The 13346-nt window shown below is 54.5% G+C and overlaps 1 protein-coding gene across 1 annotated transcript; it reads left to right on the top strand.

Annotated features, from left to right (window-relative positions):
- On the top strand, positions 1-584 carry Bloc1s4 (biogenesis of lysosomal organelles complex-1, subunit 4, cappuccino; the record flags this gene model as incomplete). The annotated part of the gene is given in 1 exon segment (XM_013506813.1): positions 1-584. A coding segment is annotated over 1 exon segment (435 nt), but the record flags the coding sequence as incomplete, so codon positions are not given.
- Between the last annotated feature and the right edge of the window lie 12762 nt (positions 585-13346).

The raw sequence follows: 13346 nt of genomic DNA, 5'->3' as shown, positions 1-13346 counted from the left end.
CCCGGGCCCGGGGCGCGGCCCGAGGTGGAGGCCCTGGACGCCGGCCTGGAAGACCTGCTGGCCCGCGTGGACGAGTTCGTGGGCATGCTGGAGATGATTCGCGGCGACTCGGCGCACGTGGTCGGCGAGGGCGTGCCCCGGATCCGCGCCAAAGCCGCGGAGATGCGGCGCATCTACGGCCGCATCGACAAGCTCGAGGCCTTCGTGCGCATGGTCGGCGGCAGCGTGGCCAGGATGGAGGAGCAGGTCGCCAGGGCCGAGGCCGAGCGGGGGCCCCTGCCCAGGGCGTTCCGGAGGCTGCTGCACACCATCAGCGTGCCCTCCTTGTTCCACAGGCCGGCCGCCTCGCGGACGCCGCCCGCCGGCTACGAGCCGCCCGTCCTGTTTCGGACCGAAGACCACTTCCCTTGCTGCGGTGACGGGCCGCAGCCCTGAGCGACCGGGCTGCCCCGGGAGGGCCCCAGGGGAGCCTCTTAGCTCGAGTGTTAAGTAAGAGTCCTCTGGACGAGCCGGGCGTGGTGGCGCACGCCCGTAATCCCAGCACTCGGGAGGCTGAGGCAGGAGGATCGTTGCGAGTTCGAGATCAACCTGGGCTACAAAGTGCGCTGAAGGCCAGCCTGAACTGCACAGCGAGACCCTGTCTCAAAAAAAGACAAAAAAAAAAAAAGTCCTCTGGATAGGCATCTATGCTTTGGGGTGTGGAATTTTTAAAGTTTGTTTTCTGAGAACTCTTTATTTCTCAGTATCTTCGTTATTTCCCGTAGAAAGTATAGACTTTTTCATGTCTTCCAGTTCTACGCCGAAAGCTGCTTGGAGGGTGGCGTGCTCCTACACTTCCAGCTGCTCGGGAGGGTTGCTTGAGTCCAGGAGTTCGAGTCCACGCAGGACAAACTCGATACACCTGTCTCCAACAAAGAAAGAAAAGAGATTCAGTGAAAGCTGCTTAGTGAGGGGAACGGGGGCGCGAAGTGAATGAGGTTCTCTGTACAACGTGGTAGAACTCTTATTTTTATGGATTTTCCTACTCAACTAACAGTATTACCCTTTCAAGATTTATATATTTATATAATCGCGAGAAAAATGAGCCATTAAAGCCTTATTATTCAATCTTGATAATGATTCGGTTTTCTATCTCCTGTCTTTAGGAGAGATGGTACGTTATTTAGCATTTAACTTTCCATAGCATTCATCGTATCTTTTTTTTTTCTCACAACATACATTTTTTATATATATATATATATATATATATATATATATATATATATACATACATATGTATATTTGAGACAGTGTAGTTCAGGCTGGCCTTAAACTCTCAAACTCAGAGATCCTCCTTCTCTAGTTCTGGGATTATGGGTGTGTGCCGAACTCCGCAGCTAATAGCGTGCATTGTAAATGGAAAGAAATTAGACAATTTTTGAGAAAATACATTGGTTCTTTGCAATGAATTGGGAAGTTGTGTTTGAAAGCATAACCTCACAGTTTCCATTTAAGCATGATAAACCCATCTATATGTGATTGCCCAGGTTTGGTTTGTAACTTAAGCATCAATTAAAATTTTTAATTCTATAGGAAAGCTTTCCTTTTGAAAAAGAATTTACTTATTCCTTTTGTTTGAAAGTAAGCACGTTACGCATATGCCTTTAGTGGTGGAAATAAAAGAAAAGTGGCTTGGGAGTACCTCCTTTAGAAGGCTAAAGTGTGCCAGGCATGGTGGTGGTATATGCCTATCATCCCAGCTACTTGGGAGGCTGAGGCAGGAGAATGGCAAGTTTAAGGCCAACCTGGGGAATTTAATCAGACCCTGTCTAAAAGTTTTAAAGGGCTGGAGGTGTATCTAAGTGGTAGAACCCTCGCTTAACGTGCATAAGGCCTTGGATTCAATCCCAGTATCACTATAAAACAAAAGACTAGCATGAAAGCTAACCTTAGCCACCATTTCCTAGCATTATGTATTTCTTTCCACTCGTTCGTGTAAGTGGCGTTGGAATCGTGTGTCCACTCAGTGTGGAGCGCTTAAAAGGTCCCTGCAGATGTGACGGACATTGATACATGCTTTAGTTTTATAGACACTAGATTTCAAATAAGTACTCAGTTTAGGTGGTTTTTGTGTCAGTCCAGATCTTTGACGTTGATAGAACAGAGATATTCTCATTTATTTGTGTATTATGAAAAATTTCCTAGGGGCTGGGGATTTAGCTCAGCGGCACTGCACCTGCCGGGCAAGCTCAAGGTCATGAGTTCGATTCACAGTACTGGAAACAAAACAAAAAAGAAAAATTTCCCAATAGTCTCACTCTTAACTTCATGGCCTTTTTTTTTTTTTTTTTTTTTTTTTTTTTTTGAGACAGGGCTCACTATGTGGTTCAGGCTGGCCTTAAACTCGGTATATATCCCAGGCTGGCCTCACACTTGTGGCAGTCCTCCTGCCTCAGCCTCCCTAGTGTACCACTATGCCCGGTTCATGGACTTGTGCCATACATATATGTTTGTCTAAGTGCTTTCTTCAGTGGTAACAAACCAGGGAATACCTAAATTTAGAAATGGAGAGAAGGAAACCTACACTTACTGTTTAGCGACTGCTGGGAGCTACTTATTGTAAGTAAGTAGTATATTCCTGTGACATTCACAGAATATGAAAATTTCTTACATCAGATCTCTTGCTAAAGTAGTTCTCAATGTTGTTCTTTAAATTTTGAGACAGGATCTTGTTACGCAGACCAGCCTGAACTACCTTGTGACTACCTCAGGGGGGGTGCCCACATGGAGCTCCAGCCACAGGGACAGGTACAGTCAACCCAGAGCACAGTGATAAAGCTCAGGACAAAGTGTGTCTCTGCGTGTCACCCCCACACCCCAGCATCAAGATGCAGGGAGCGCTTGTGGCCTGTCCAGGGTCCCAGGGACCCTTCCTGGGGATACACAGGGTGGCCGGGGTACAGCCGGCCCTGGCCACTGGACAAGAGTGGTGGCTGCACATTGCTCCTGCCTTGTGGTCCTGCAGCGTTGCCCGTGGCCACTAGGGGCAGCGTGCACAGCGGGATGAGGCCTTCCTGTGTGACCTGTGTCCTCTGTGCCCGTCAGCCTGGCTTGGACACCGCGCCCACCTGGCAGTGGCCCTTTGGGTCTCGAGGTCATTTGCTCCAAAGCCAAATCAAGGGATACCCGCGCCTACCACCTGTCACACTCCGCTCGCACCCGTGTCCCTGTGAAGGGGTCTAGTGCCTACCCTGTGGGTTTCTAAAGGGGTGGCTGGTTCCTGCAGCTAGAGCGCAGAGCTGTGCAGCTTTCTCTGGCCACTACCTTTGATTTGGAAATTTAAAATCTTTGTTCTACAGCCAGATACGGGGGCCCATGCCTGTCATCCCGGCACTCTGGGAGGCTGAGGCAGGAGGATTGCAAGTTCAAGCTCAGACCTGGTAACTTACATTTAACAAGAGAATCTGTCTCAAAATTTAAGGATAAAAAATAAAAAAGGGTTGGGGATATAGTTCAGTTCAAAGGCCCTGGGTTGAGGCCGGGAGTGGTAGCACGTACCTATAATCCCAGCACTCTTCTGAGGCTGAGGCAGGAGGATCGTTGTAAGTTCGAAGCCAGCCTGGACTACAAAGTGAGCTCAAGTCCAGCCTGCCCTGTATATTGAGACCCTGTCTCAAAAAGACAAAACCATGATGGTGATGATGTTTACTTCTATCCTGGGCAGGGCGGGGGTGGATCCCTGTATCACAGGGCTACCAGCGGGCTATGCATTGGGGCACTGTGGGCCTGATGGACCCCGGGAGGCTGCGGTGGGGTGCAGGGCCTCCCCCACACCCGCTTGGTCCAGGCCTTTGGTACTTGCCCCCTGCGCTTGGCCCCTGTCCCTGCTGGGACGTGGTGCAGTCTTGTTGTCCGCACACCAAGCCCGCTCCTGGCCGCCCTGGGGAACTGTGCCAGCTGGGAGCCCTGCCCTGCTACATACCATTCCGGGGGACACTCAAGCGTGTGGCCAGAGGCAGGGCCCAGGGCGCCCTGGAGTTAGGGCCAGATCTGATGGCCAGAAAGGTTTCAACAGGCGTGGCAGCCTCCTGCTGAGCCTGAGCACCCAGGCTGGGCTGGGATCTCGCACAGCTGTTTGTCTGGGCTTGCACGGGGCTGTGTGTTGTGCTTGATTTTTGTTTGTTTGTTTGTTTTTTCCATTACCTGGAATCAAACTCACGGCAGGCACTCTGCCACTGAGCTAAATCCCCAGCCCCTGTGTGTTGTGCTTTAAAACAGTGTAAACTGCATGTGGTGGTGCAACCCTGTAATCTTAGCACTGAAGAAGCTGAGGCAGGAGGATCTCTGAGAGTTAAAGGCTAACATGAACCACATAGATCCTCTCTGAAGTAATCAGGCCTCCTAATTATTGCTGTCTAGATTCATAGTTGATTTCTTTTCCTTTACTTTTTGTTTTGGTTTGTTTTTCTGAGGCAGGGTTTTGCTATGTAGTCTAGGCTGGCCTTGAACTCACTATGGAATCCAAGCTGGCCTCAAACTCATGACAATCCTCCTGCTTCAGCCTCCCTAGTGCTGGGATTACAGGTGTGCGCCACCACACCTAGCCCTAACATACATTTCCAAATCACTCCATCTCTCCCACTTGCCTCTGAGCCCTTCCAAGGCAGTGGTAGGATGGGTTCCTCTCCCAGGTACCCACAGCCCACAACCCTAGGCAAACACAATTGCACAATGTGTGTTGCGCAACTATGCCAAAATCACCCATGTGATCCCAGGACCTTTGCACTTGCTGCTCCCTAGGCCTGGAATTTGGACCCCACCCCACCCCCACACACCAAGCTGTGCTCCCCTGTGGGTCCTGTGGGTCTCAGGGAGAATGACCTCTTTCTGGGTGGGCTGTCTTGCTGCCCCAGTCCGCACACACGCAATTCCCCCTTGACCCACATCAGCAGTAGCATGCCTGTTGCCATAGCAGTGGTCCTCTAGGCAGGACAGGTCCTGCACCCCTTGCCGGGGGTCCTGAGTGACGCCAGACAGCTGCTCTGTGTCTCTTCTACCCCGGAAGCCGCAGGCCACAGTTTGTCGCCAATGCAGGTGCGAGCATCCATCCCACACAGTCCCTGCCACCATTTGTCTGTCTGCAGGCCAGGGGTGGGATGGGGCCCGAGGTGAATGGGACAGGTGCTCGGCTGGACACACTGATGGCCTTGCACTGAGAACCACCAGGGAGGACGTGGGGGGAGCCAGCTTGGTGGCCAGGACAGAGGGCAGGGAACGGGGACGCTGGCCTGCCCACAAAGGCCACGACCAGGCTCCTGGGAGAGCTGAGGGCCTGGCTGGGGCCCTGAGAAGGAGCTGCAGCCTTGCAGGTGGTGGGGACAGCCTCCACAGGACCCTGCTGCGGGGAGGGGCCTGGCCTGTTCCTCGGGGTTCCTGAAGCAGCGTCAGTGGTGACAGCCCGGGAGGACCACACTCCTGCACTCCAGGGCACATGGCCCGGGGCAGAGCCGTGTGCAGAGCAGGCCCAGCAGGGAGTGAGCGCCCTGTCCCCAGTGGTATGCAAGGCAGGACTCGGACAGGGAGGAGGGCTCAGTGTAGACCTGAAACCCGCAGATCTCTTCCCACCTGGCAAATCCCCGTGAGTCCAGCCAGGGTGACTCCTGCAGGCTGCGGAGGGCTGTCCTGCGTAGCGTCAGCGCTCAGCTGACCCTGGCAGTGTCCAGGGACTAGGCAAAACTCCCCCACAACCCCCACCTTTTGAGAGTTATCCCAACACAACCATGTGCGTGTGTCAGGTGCTTGGCTATGGTCATTGTGAAATTGTTTGTGACAGAGGACAGTGTTTGTGGTATTTGGGGGCGGGTACCGGAAATCAAACTCAGGACCTTGTGCTTGCCAGGCGGGCACTGTGCCATGGAGCTGTATCCCTGGCCCTGTCTGTGCTTGTTTCTGTCACCTCACCTCACTGTGAGTGCAAAATTGGGTGTCCTGGGTCAGGGATATAGCTCCGTGGCACAAGTGCCTGCCTGGCAAGCGCAAGGTCCTGAGTTCAACTCCCAGTACAAAAAAAAAAAAAAAGCTGGGTGGGCTAGGAGCTGTTTGTCCCTTCACAATCCCTCTTTTACTCTGCTAAGTGGAAGAGATGTAGGGTGTCTTTGTAAACAGTATAATGGCACATGCCTGTAATCTAGCACCTAGGGAGGCTGAGGCAGGAGAATCTCCAGCTCAAGTTTCACCTGGGATTTTTTGTTTTTGTCTTTTTGAGACAGAGTCTCACTACGCAGTTTAGGCTGAGCGTGAACTTACTTGTAGCCCAGGCTGGCCTTGAACTTGCAGTGCTCCTCCTGCCTCAGCTGCCCAAATGCTGGGATTACAGGTACGTGACACCATGCTTGACTCCACCTGGGAAATTTAGTAAGACCCTGTCTCAGCATAAAGAATAAACAGGATGTGGTCTGCATGCCTGTCATTCCAGCACTCAGGAGGCTGAGGCAAGAGGTTTGCCATAATCTCAGCACTTGGTAGGCTGAGGCAGGAAGACTGCTGTGAGTTCAAGGCCAGCCTGGGCTACACAGTAAGTTCAAGGCCAATCTGAACTACATTTGGAGATCCTGTCTCAAAAAAACAATACAAAACAAAAACCATAAAATAAAATAAAAATGTCTGGGGATGTAGCCCCTGGGTTCAATCCCTCAATGCAAAAGAACCCAAAAAACAAACAAACAAAAAACAGTATAATCCATTGATAAGAGAAAGAAAGAGGGAAGGAGAAAGGAGAGACAGAGACAGAGAGAGCCCTAAAACGTGAGACTGCTTCTGGGTGATGGAATGAAAGATAATTCTGTCATGTTCTTCTTTATGTTCTGCTGTAGTTTCCTGCTATCTGTAATAAACACGCAGTATGTCTGTAATATGAGAAAAATGAAGAAAAAGTGGAATGGCCTCAGGATAAACCAAAAACCCTGCCTCGCTTGCTGAGCTCCAACAATTTTATTTTATTTTTTTTATTTTAATTCTTTATTTTTGATATGTTGCGGGTTTTTTTGAGATAGTGTCTTGCTCTGTATCCCAGGCTGGTCTGAAACCTGGGGCAACCCTCCTGCCTCAGCCTGCCAAGTGCTGGGATACAGGAGTTTTAAAAGCTACCCTGAACTGTGTGTGGGCCTCTAGCAGGGGTCCCTCTGGTATGTTTTTGCTGCCTGGTGGGCAGAACAAGAGAATAATTCCATGTGTTGGGAGGAGAATGATTTTCCTTCCGCAGGGGCTGGCAGCACACCCTGGCTCCCCTCCGTGGGCCTGCACTGTCTCCCCTCTGCAGGTGGGGCCCTGACGCCTATCTTGGTCCCCAAGTCCTGCTGCTGCTCCTGCTGTGCTGATGTCCCACGGCCTCTGCTCAAAGCAGATAAGTCACAGTGCAGCAAGGAATCTGCTTTGAATTTGTCTTTCAAAGCAAGCTGTCCGGTCCATATGTTCGAATTGCTCAAGATGGTGCAATCAGCCAGGCCTGGTGCTGCATCCTGTTTACCCCAGCATTCAGGAGGCTGAGGCAGGAAGATTGCCATGAGTTGAGACCATCCTGAACTACCCACGAGACCCTGTCTCAAAATAAAACAGAAGCAGCCGGGCATGGTGGCACATGCCTGTAATCCCAGCACTCGAGAGGCAGAGGCAGGAGGATCGTTGTGATTTCAAGACCAGCCTGGGCTACAAAGTGCCCTCAAGGCCAGGCTGAACTGCATAGCGAGACCCTGTCTCAAAAAGACAAAATAGTAATAATAAAATAAAATAAAATAAAACAGAAGCTACCAGCAAAGAGTCACCACGCCCAGCCGTCACCCTGGGGAAGTAGCATAAGCACATTGCTGGGGCCGACTCAGCCTGGGGAGACCGAGGCAGTAATAAATGTCAGATGCAGAAGAGGTTGGTGGGGTGTGGGTTCCAGTGCCCAGGTCTGAGCCGGGGCTCTGGAGGGGAAGCAATGGCCCAGGGTCCCCCAGCCCTGCTGGCCGAGCCACACTGACCCAGCTTCCCGGCCCAACTTTGCCTGTCTATGGCTCTGCAGGACCCACGGGTGCTTGTGGGTTTTGTGGGAGGTGCTAGGCCTGGAAGTCGGGGGGCGGGGCCCTGGCTCAGGGCAGCAGGGGTTAAAGGACAGGAGCACCTGAGCCAGAGGGAGAAGGGTCCTCGACCTCCACGACCCCTGAGTGTGCGCAGGGACACGTGACAGACAGGTGAGCACAGGCCCCGGAGCAGAGCAGCAGGCTCCAAGCGTCACGGGGCAAGGAGACTCCTGTGCCAGCTTGACCTCTTCCCTGGAGCAGGAGCCGAGGAAGAAAAATCCCCTCAGCCTGGAAGTTCAAGGCCAGCAGGCAAGGCAGCAAGAACTGTCTCAAAACAATAAAAGAGCCCTGGAGCTGAAAGGGCTTGGGTGTCAGCTGACCTGGTTCTATGACCTCGGGAAGCGATTAGCCTTTTTTGTGTAGGTTTGTTTTTAGAGATAGGGGTCTCCCTGTGTAGCCCAGGCTGGCCTCAGATTCACGGCGATTCTCCTGCCTCAGCCTTGCAAGTGCTGACGTGACAGACGATGTTTAGTACTGAGGACTGTTCCGTAAGTTGCCAGCAGTGATGGGAAAGGGTTTTCGATTTCCTAGCGTCTTCAGGACCCTGGTTCCTGTTTGATTCGGTAGTAGCTGCCCGGGAGGACCAGAGGGCTAGTGGGGATGAGGCGAGCTGTCTCCTCTGGGCTTCGGTTTGCGGTTCCCTAAGGACATCGGCCCCCTGCAGGTCTCTGCAGAGCTGTTTATTTGCTGTGTTGCCGGGGGCGCCCTTCAAAGGCAAAACTGCTGTGCTTTGGTGTCACAGCCAGGACACCAGGCCTAGGCCGGTGTCATGAAGCTCAGTCGCGTTTCCCGGGGTTCACAGCTCCAGCTTTACACTTAAGCCCGAGTCCATTCCGCGTGGTTTGTATTCGGTGAAGAGAGGTGCCGCCGCGCCCAGCTGCTTTTGTGTTTTTGAGGCAGGGTCTCACTATGGAGCCTACGCTGGCCTGGAACCCAGGGTGACTCTCCTGCCTCAGCCTCCTGAGTGCCGCGACTGTAGGCCTGTGCCGCCACACCCAGGGTGGCACTTGTCATCTTTAAGCCATCGAGTTGGCCGTTTTCCCGGTTGGTCATCTTGAACCAGATCGTGGCTGGCACAAGCACACAGGGACAAGAAACAGCCCTTTCCTGTGTGCTGAGTCACCGCAGGAAGCGGCTCACTGGGTAGGCGGCCGGGCGCCCGCTTATCACCCCACACAGAGCCAGCCCGGAGGAAACTGCTCTGGCGCCACACCCTTCCCCACAGTCGGGGCCTCCTCCCTGACAGCTCTGGGGCGGGACCGCCCTGCCTCGGCCTCCAGACCCCAGACCAGCAGGGAACCAGCGAGCAGTGGGGACAGCTCAGAGTTGCCAGGTCCTCCCCTACCAGAGGCAGTCTCCTCTAGGACAGGAAAAAACTTAATCATAGGAGCAACTTCAGCACAGAATAGGAAAAGGAACACAGGGCTGGGGATATAGCTCAGTGACATAAATGCCTGCTTGGCAAGTGCAAGGTCATGAGTTCAATCCCCAGTACTGCAAAAAAAAAAAAAAAAAAAAGAACACAAATTAACAGTTGTCGACTGCACCCTGACATCCCCCTTATTGTTTTTGTTTTGTTGTGTTTTTGTTTTCTGAGACAGTCTCGCTGTGTAGTCCAGGCTGGCCTCAAACGCCCTGTGATCCTCCTGACTCAGTCTCCCGAGCGCTGGGATTATAAACCTGCACCACCGCACTCGGCATCCACAAATTAGTTTATAAAAAGCACATCTGAAATGTTTGACACAGGCCAGGCGTGGTGGCGCACACCTGTCATCCCAGCACTCAGGAGGCTGAAGCAGGAGGATCACAGCAGATTCAAGGCCAGTGTGGGCTATATAGTGAGTTCAGGATCAGCCTGAACTGCACGGCGAGACTCTGTCCCAAAGAACAAAAACAAACACCAACAAAAAGACTGGGATATGTTCAGTGGTACAGCACTTGCCGAGCACTACCCAGTCCTGTACGGAAAACAAATGAGCTGTGCTCACGGGACCCGGGTGGCTTCTTGAGGCACACAGCCCACTGCCCGCGACCGGCGGCCCAGCCTTGCCCTGCCTCCCAGGTGGCGCTGGTCACAAACCCATCCCCCTCGCTGGGCGGCTGAATTTGGCCTGCGCTGTGCCCTCCTGTGCCTGGCAGGCGCCCCAGCCCCAAGAGGCCGGCCCTGCTGGGGGAGTCTGGGCTGGGCAGGAGGTGGCAGGGGTGCCCAGAGAGGCGCGGTGGTGCCCGCTGTGCGGGACGGCGTGGAGCTGCCGCACCACCACCTCTGTCTGTGTCTCCCCGGGCTCCAGCTCTGGCCCCACACCCTGCGCTGGCCGCATGGACCTGGGGTCTGCTCCTTGCCCAGGAAGCTGAGGGGACAGAGGGTGGCATGGGCGGTGGTTCCCACAGACCCAGAAAGCCCGGAGTGAAGCGGGACCCGGGGAAGCTGTGGCCACGCGCTGGCAAGACACAGGGTTGCCAAAGGGCGGCTGCCAGTGGAGTCGGGAGGTGGAGGTGAGGGGGTAGGCAGGGTTGGCACTGGAGCCTGGGCTGTGGCCTGCAGGGAGAGCCCAGCCCTGCCAGGTTTGGGTGCTCCAGGCTCCGATTCATTTTTTTTTAGACAGGGTCTCACTATGGCTCCCAGGCTAGCTTGAACTCATTGCAGTCCTCCTGCCTCAGCCTCCCGAGTGCTGGGATGACAGGTGTGTACCACCGTGCCTGGCAACTCTCTTGTGTCCTTGAGTCTCCCATCTCTTGGTCTCTGTCTTCTTCCTCCCTCTCTGGGGCCTGGGCTGCCCCGACCCACTGGGCCTTCCTGGCAGACACAGCCCAGGACCACGTCGCTGCAAGTCAGCCTCTCCCCCTGGACAGCACACGTTGTCCTTTGGTTTTCTGGAGCCCAGTGAGTGCATTCAGTCCGACAGAGCCGCACCAGGGCCTGCGGATGCGGGTGACAGCGAGGGTGTCGGCAGCCACCAGGCCTGGCACCAGGCTGTGCAGCAACCGGCATGACCCTGGGGGCCTCCAGGGAGCCTGGTGCCCATAGCCAGCCTGGGCAGGTACACCTCTGCTGTCTCAGCCTCCCGGGCACAGTCTAGGCACCCTGCACAGATCGGGAAACTGCGGCCTGGGGAGGCTGGGGTGTGAGGCTCACCAGGAGTTCGTGGCCAGCCTCGGTTCCTCGGTGAGTTTGTGGCCGGCCTGGACTGCACAGCTCAGAAAGCAAAGAAACAAACAAATGACGACAGATGGGAAAACTGAGGCTGCGAGCCAAGAGCGACTCATTGCTGGGCGGGGCCGCGGCTCCTCTGGGCGGCCGCTGGGTGGCCGGGAGGTCAGGGCCAGGCGACAGCTCTGGGAAGCAGGGCCCAGTCAGCCACCCCCTCCCGCTGCTCAGCGTCACTGGACAGGGTCCACCCACGCCGATCTGTAGTCCTGCGTGGCCTAGCGTCCCGCCAGCGCCAAGGTGCCCACAGGGCCAGAGTGGGGAGGGGCACACCTTCCTCCCGCCCACGGCTGTCACCCAGCCGGCGGCTCTGCTCCGGGAGCTCCTGGACGCTCTCAGGCCGAGGCTGTCACGGGCCCGCCTGTGGCCCGGTGCCTTCTCTGCGGCCATCCGACCTCAGCAGAGGTCCTGGCCCTGTCCTCGGTGGCAGGCGTCACTTTTAGCCAGGGCTCGGGCTCGGGACCCAAGCATGTGCCAGGCAGAGCGAGGCCCTGTGGAGTGAGGGCTCTGCGAGCCCCAGCTGGGGTCAGCTGCTGTCACCTGCCAACCTGGACAGAGCCTGACAGCCCCCGCTGCGTGACAGGGACACCTGACCCCCATGGAGCAGCCTCAGCAAGGACCCACCTCCCACCCAGACAAGGAGGGCGGGGTAGGGCCAAGACCACTGCGTGAGATGGGGCAGATCTCCATGGCCAGGCTGTGTGACCTCTGAGAAGCTATTTCATCTCTCTGGGCCACAGATGGCTCCATTCCAGAGAAGCCACCCATTCAGCAATTATTGAGCACCTTCTGCATACCAGGCCCCCTCCTTGTCCTCAGGGACACAGCCCTGGTGAGGACGGGGACGGGGAGCCCTGGGACCCTAGCGCCCCAGCTGCTTCTGCTGTGCCTGCTGATGGTGCCTGGGGATGGGGACAAAAGGGCCGCTGGGGGAGGAGGAGCCTAAACTGAGGCTGCCGCTGGGTTGAGAGAAGGCTCAGCTTGAAAAGCCTCTCCTTGTCCCTAGGGTGGGGACAGGGTGACAAACAGCAGTGCCAGCCCCTCGCTCCACTGCATGACCTGAGCTGCAGGAGTGGCCCGTCTGACAGCTCCCAGTCCATCCCCAACCTGTCAGGAATCTGTTCAGCTGCAGAAACGCCCACGGGTGCAAGGAGGAGGGGTACAGCTGTCCAAGGTCTGGGCCACACTCCTGCTGAAAAAGAAGAAAACAGTGCATGGTGGCACGTGGCTGTGATCCCAGCACTCGGGAGGCCGAGGCAGGAGGGCAGCCTTGAGTCGAGCTCAGTCTGGGACACGTAGTGAGTTCAAGGTCACGTAGCAAGACCCCGTCTCCAAAAAATTATAAATAAATAAAAGTGGGAAAGCTAGAACAATACCAAACATATACGATAATCACAAACTGACCCCAGCCGGTTCCCCCGTTTCTTTTTTGTTTGTTTTTGTTTCAGTACTAGGAATCGAACTCATGACCTTGTGCTTGCAGGCAGGCGCTGTGCCGCTGAGCTACATCCCCAGCCCTACCTTGAAATATTTATTTTTAAATTTTTGAAAATTTTTTACTTTTTGGTATCAGGAATTGAACTCAGGACCTTGTGCTTGCCAGGCAGGCACTTATGCCACTGAGCTATATCCCATGCCCTAAAGGATATTTACTTATTTTATTTTATTACAGGGAATCAAACTCAGGACCTTGTGCTTGCCGAGCAGGCACTTATGCCACTGAGCTATCTCCCCGGCCCAGTGCTCTTGCAATAAACCTTGTCGTGTGTCGGCAAACAGTGTTCAGGATGCTGCTCTTTGTATGTTGAACTGGACAGGATCAAACTGCGTGTGGAATTTGTGTTCACTTGTTCCTTGTTGTTGTTGTTGTTTGTCTTTTTGAGACAGGGTCTTGCTATGCAGTCCAAGGCTGGGAGTGCTGGCGCACAACTGTAATACCAGCACTTGGGAGGCTGAGGCAAAAGAATCATTGTAAATTCAAGACCAGCCTGGGCTACAAAGTGAGCTCAAAGCCAGGCTGAACTGCATAGTGAGACCCT

Source organism: Chinchilla lanigera, unplaced genomic scaffold (assembly GCF_000276665.1).
Source record: "Chinchilla lanigera isolate Chin_1 unplaced genomic scaffold, ChiLan1.0 scaffold00113, whole genome shotgun sequence".
NCBI lineage: Eukaryota > Metazoa > Chordata > Mammalia > Rodentia > Chinchillidae > Chinchilla > Chinchilla lanigera.
The sequence above is the reverse complement of the archived record's forward strand: the minus strand, read 5'-3'. Positions and strand labels throughout refer to the sequence as shown.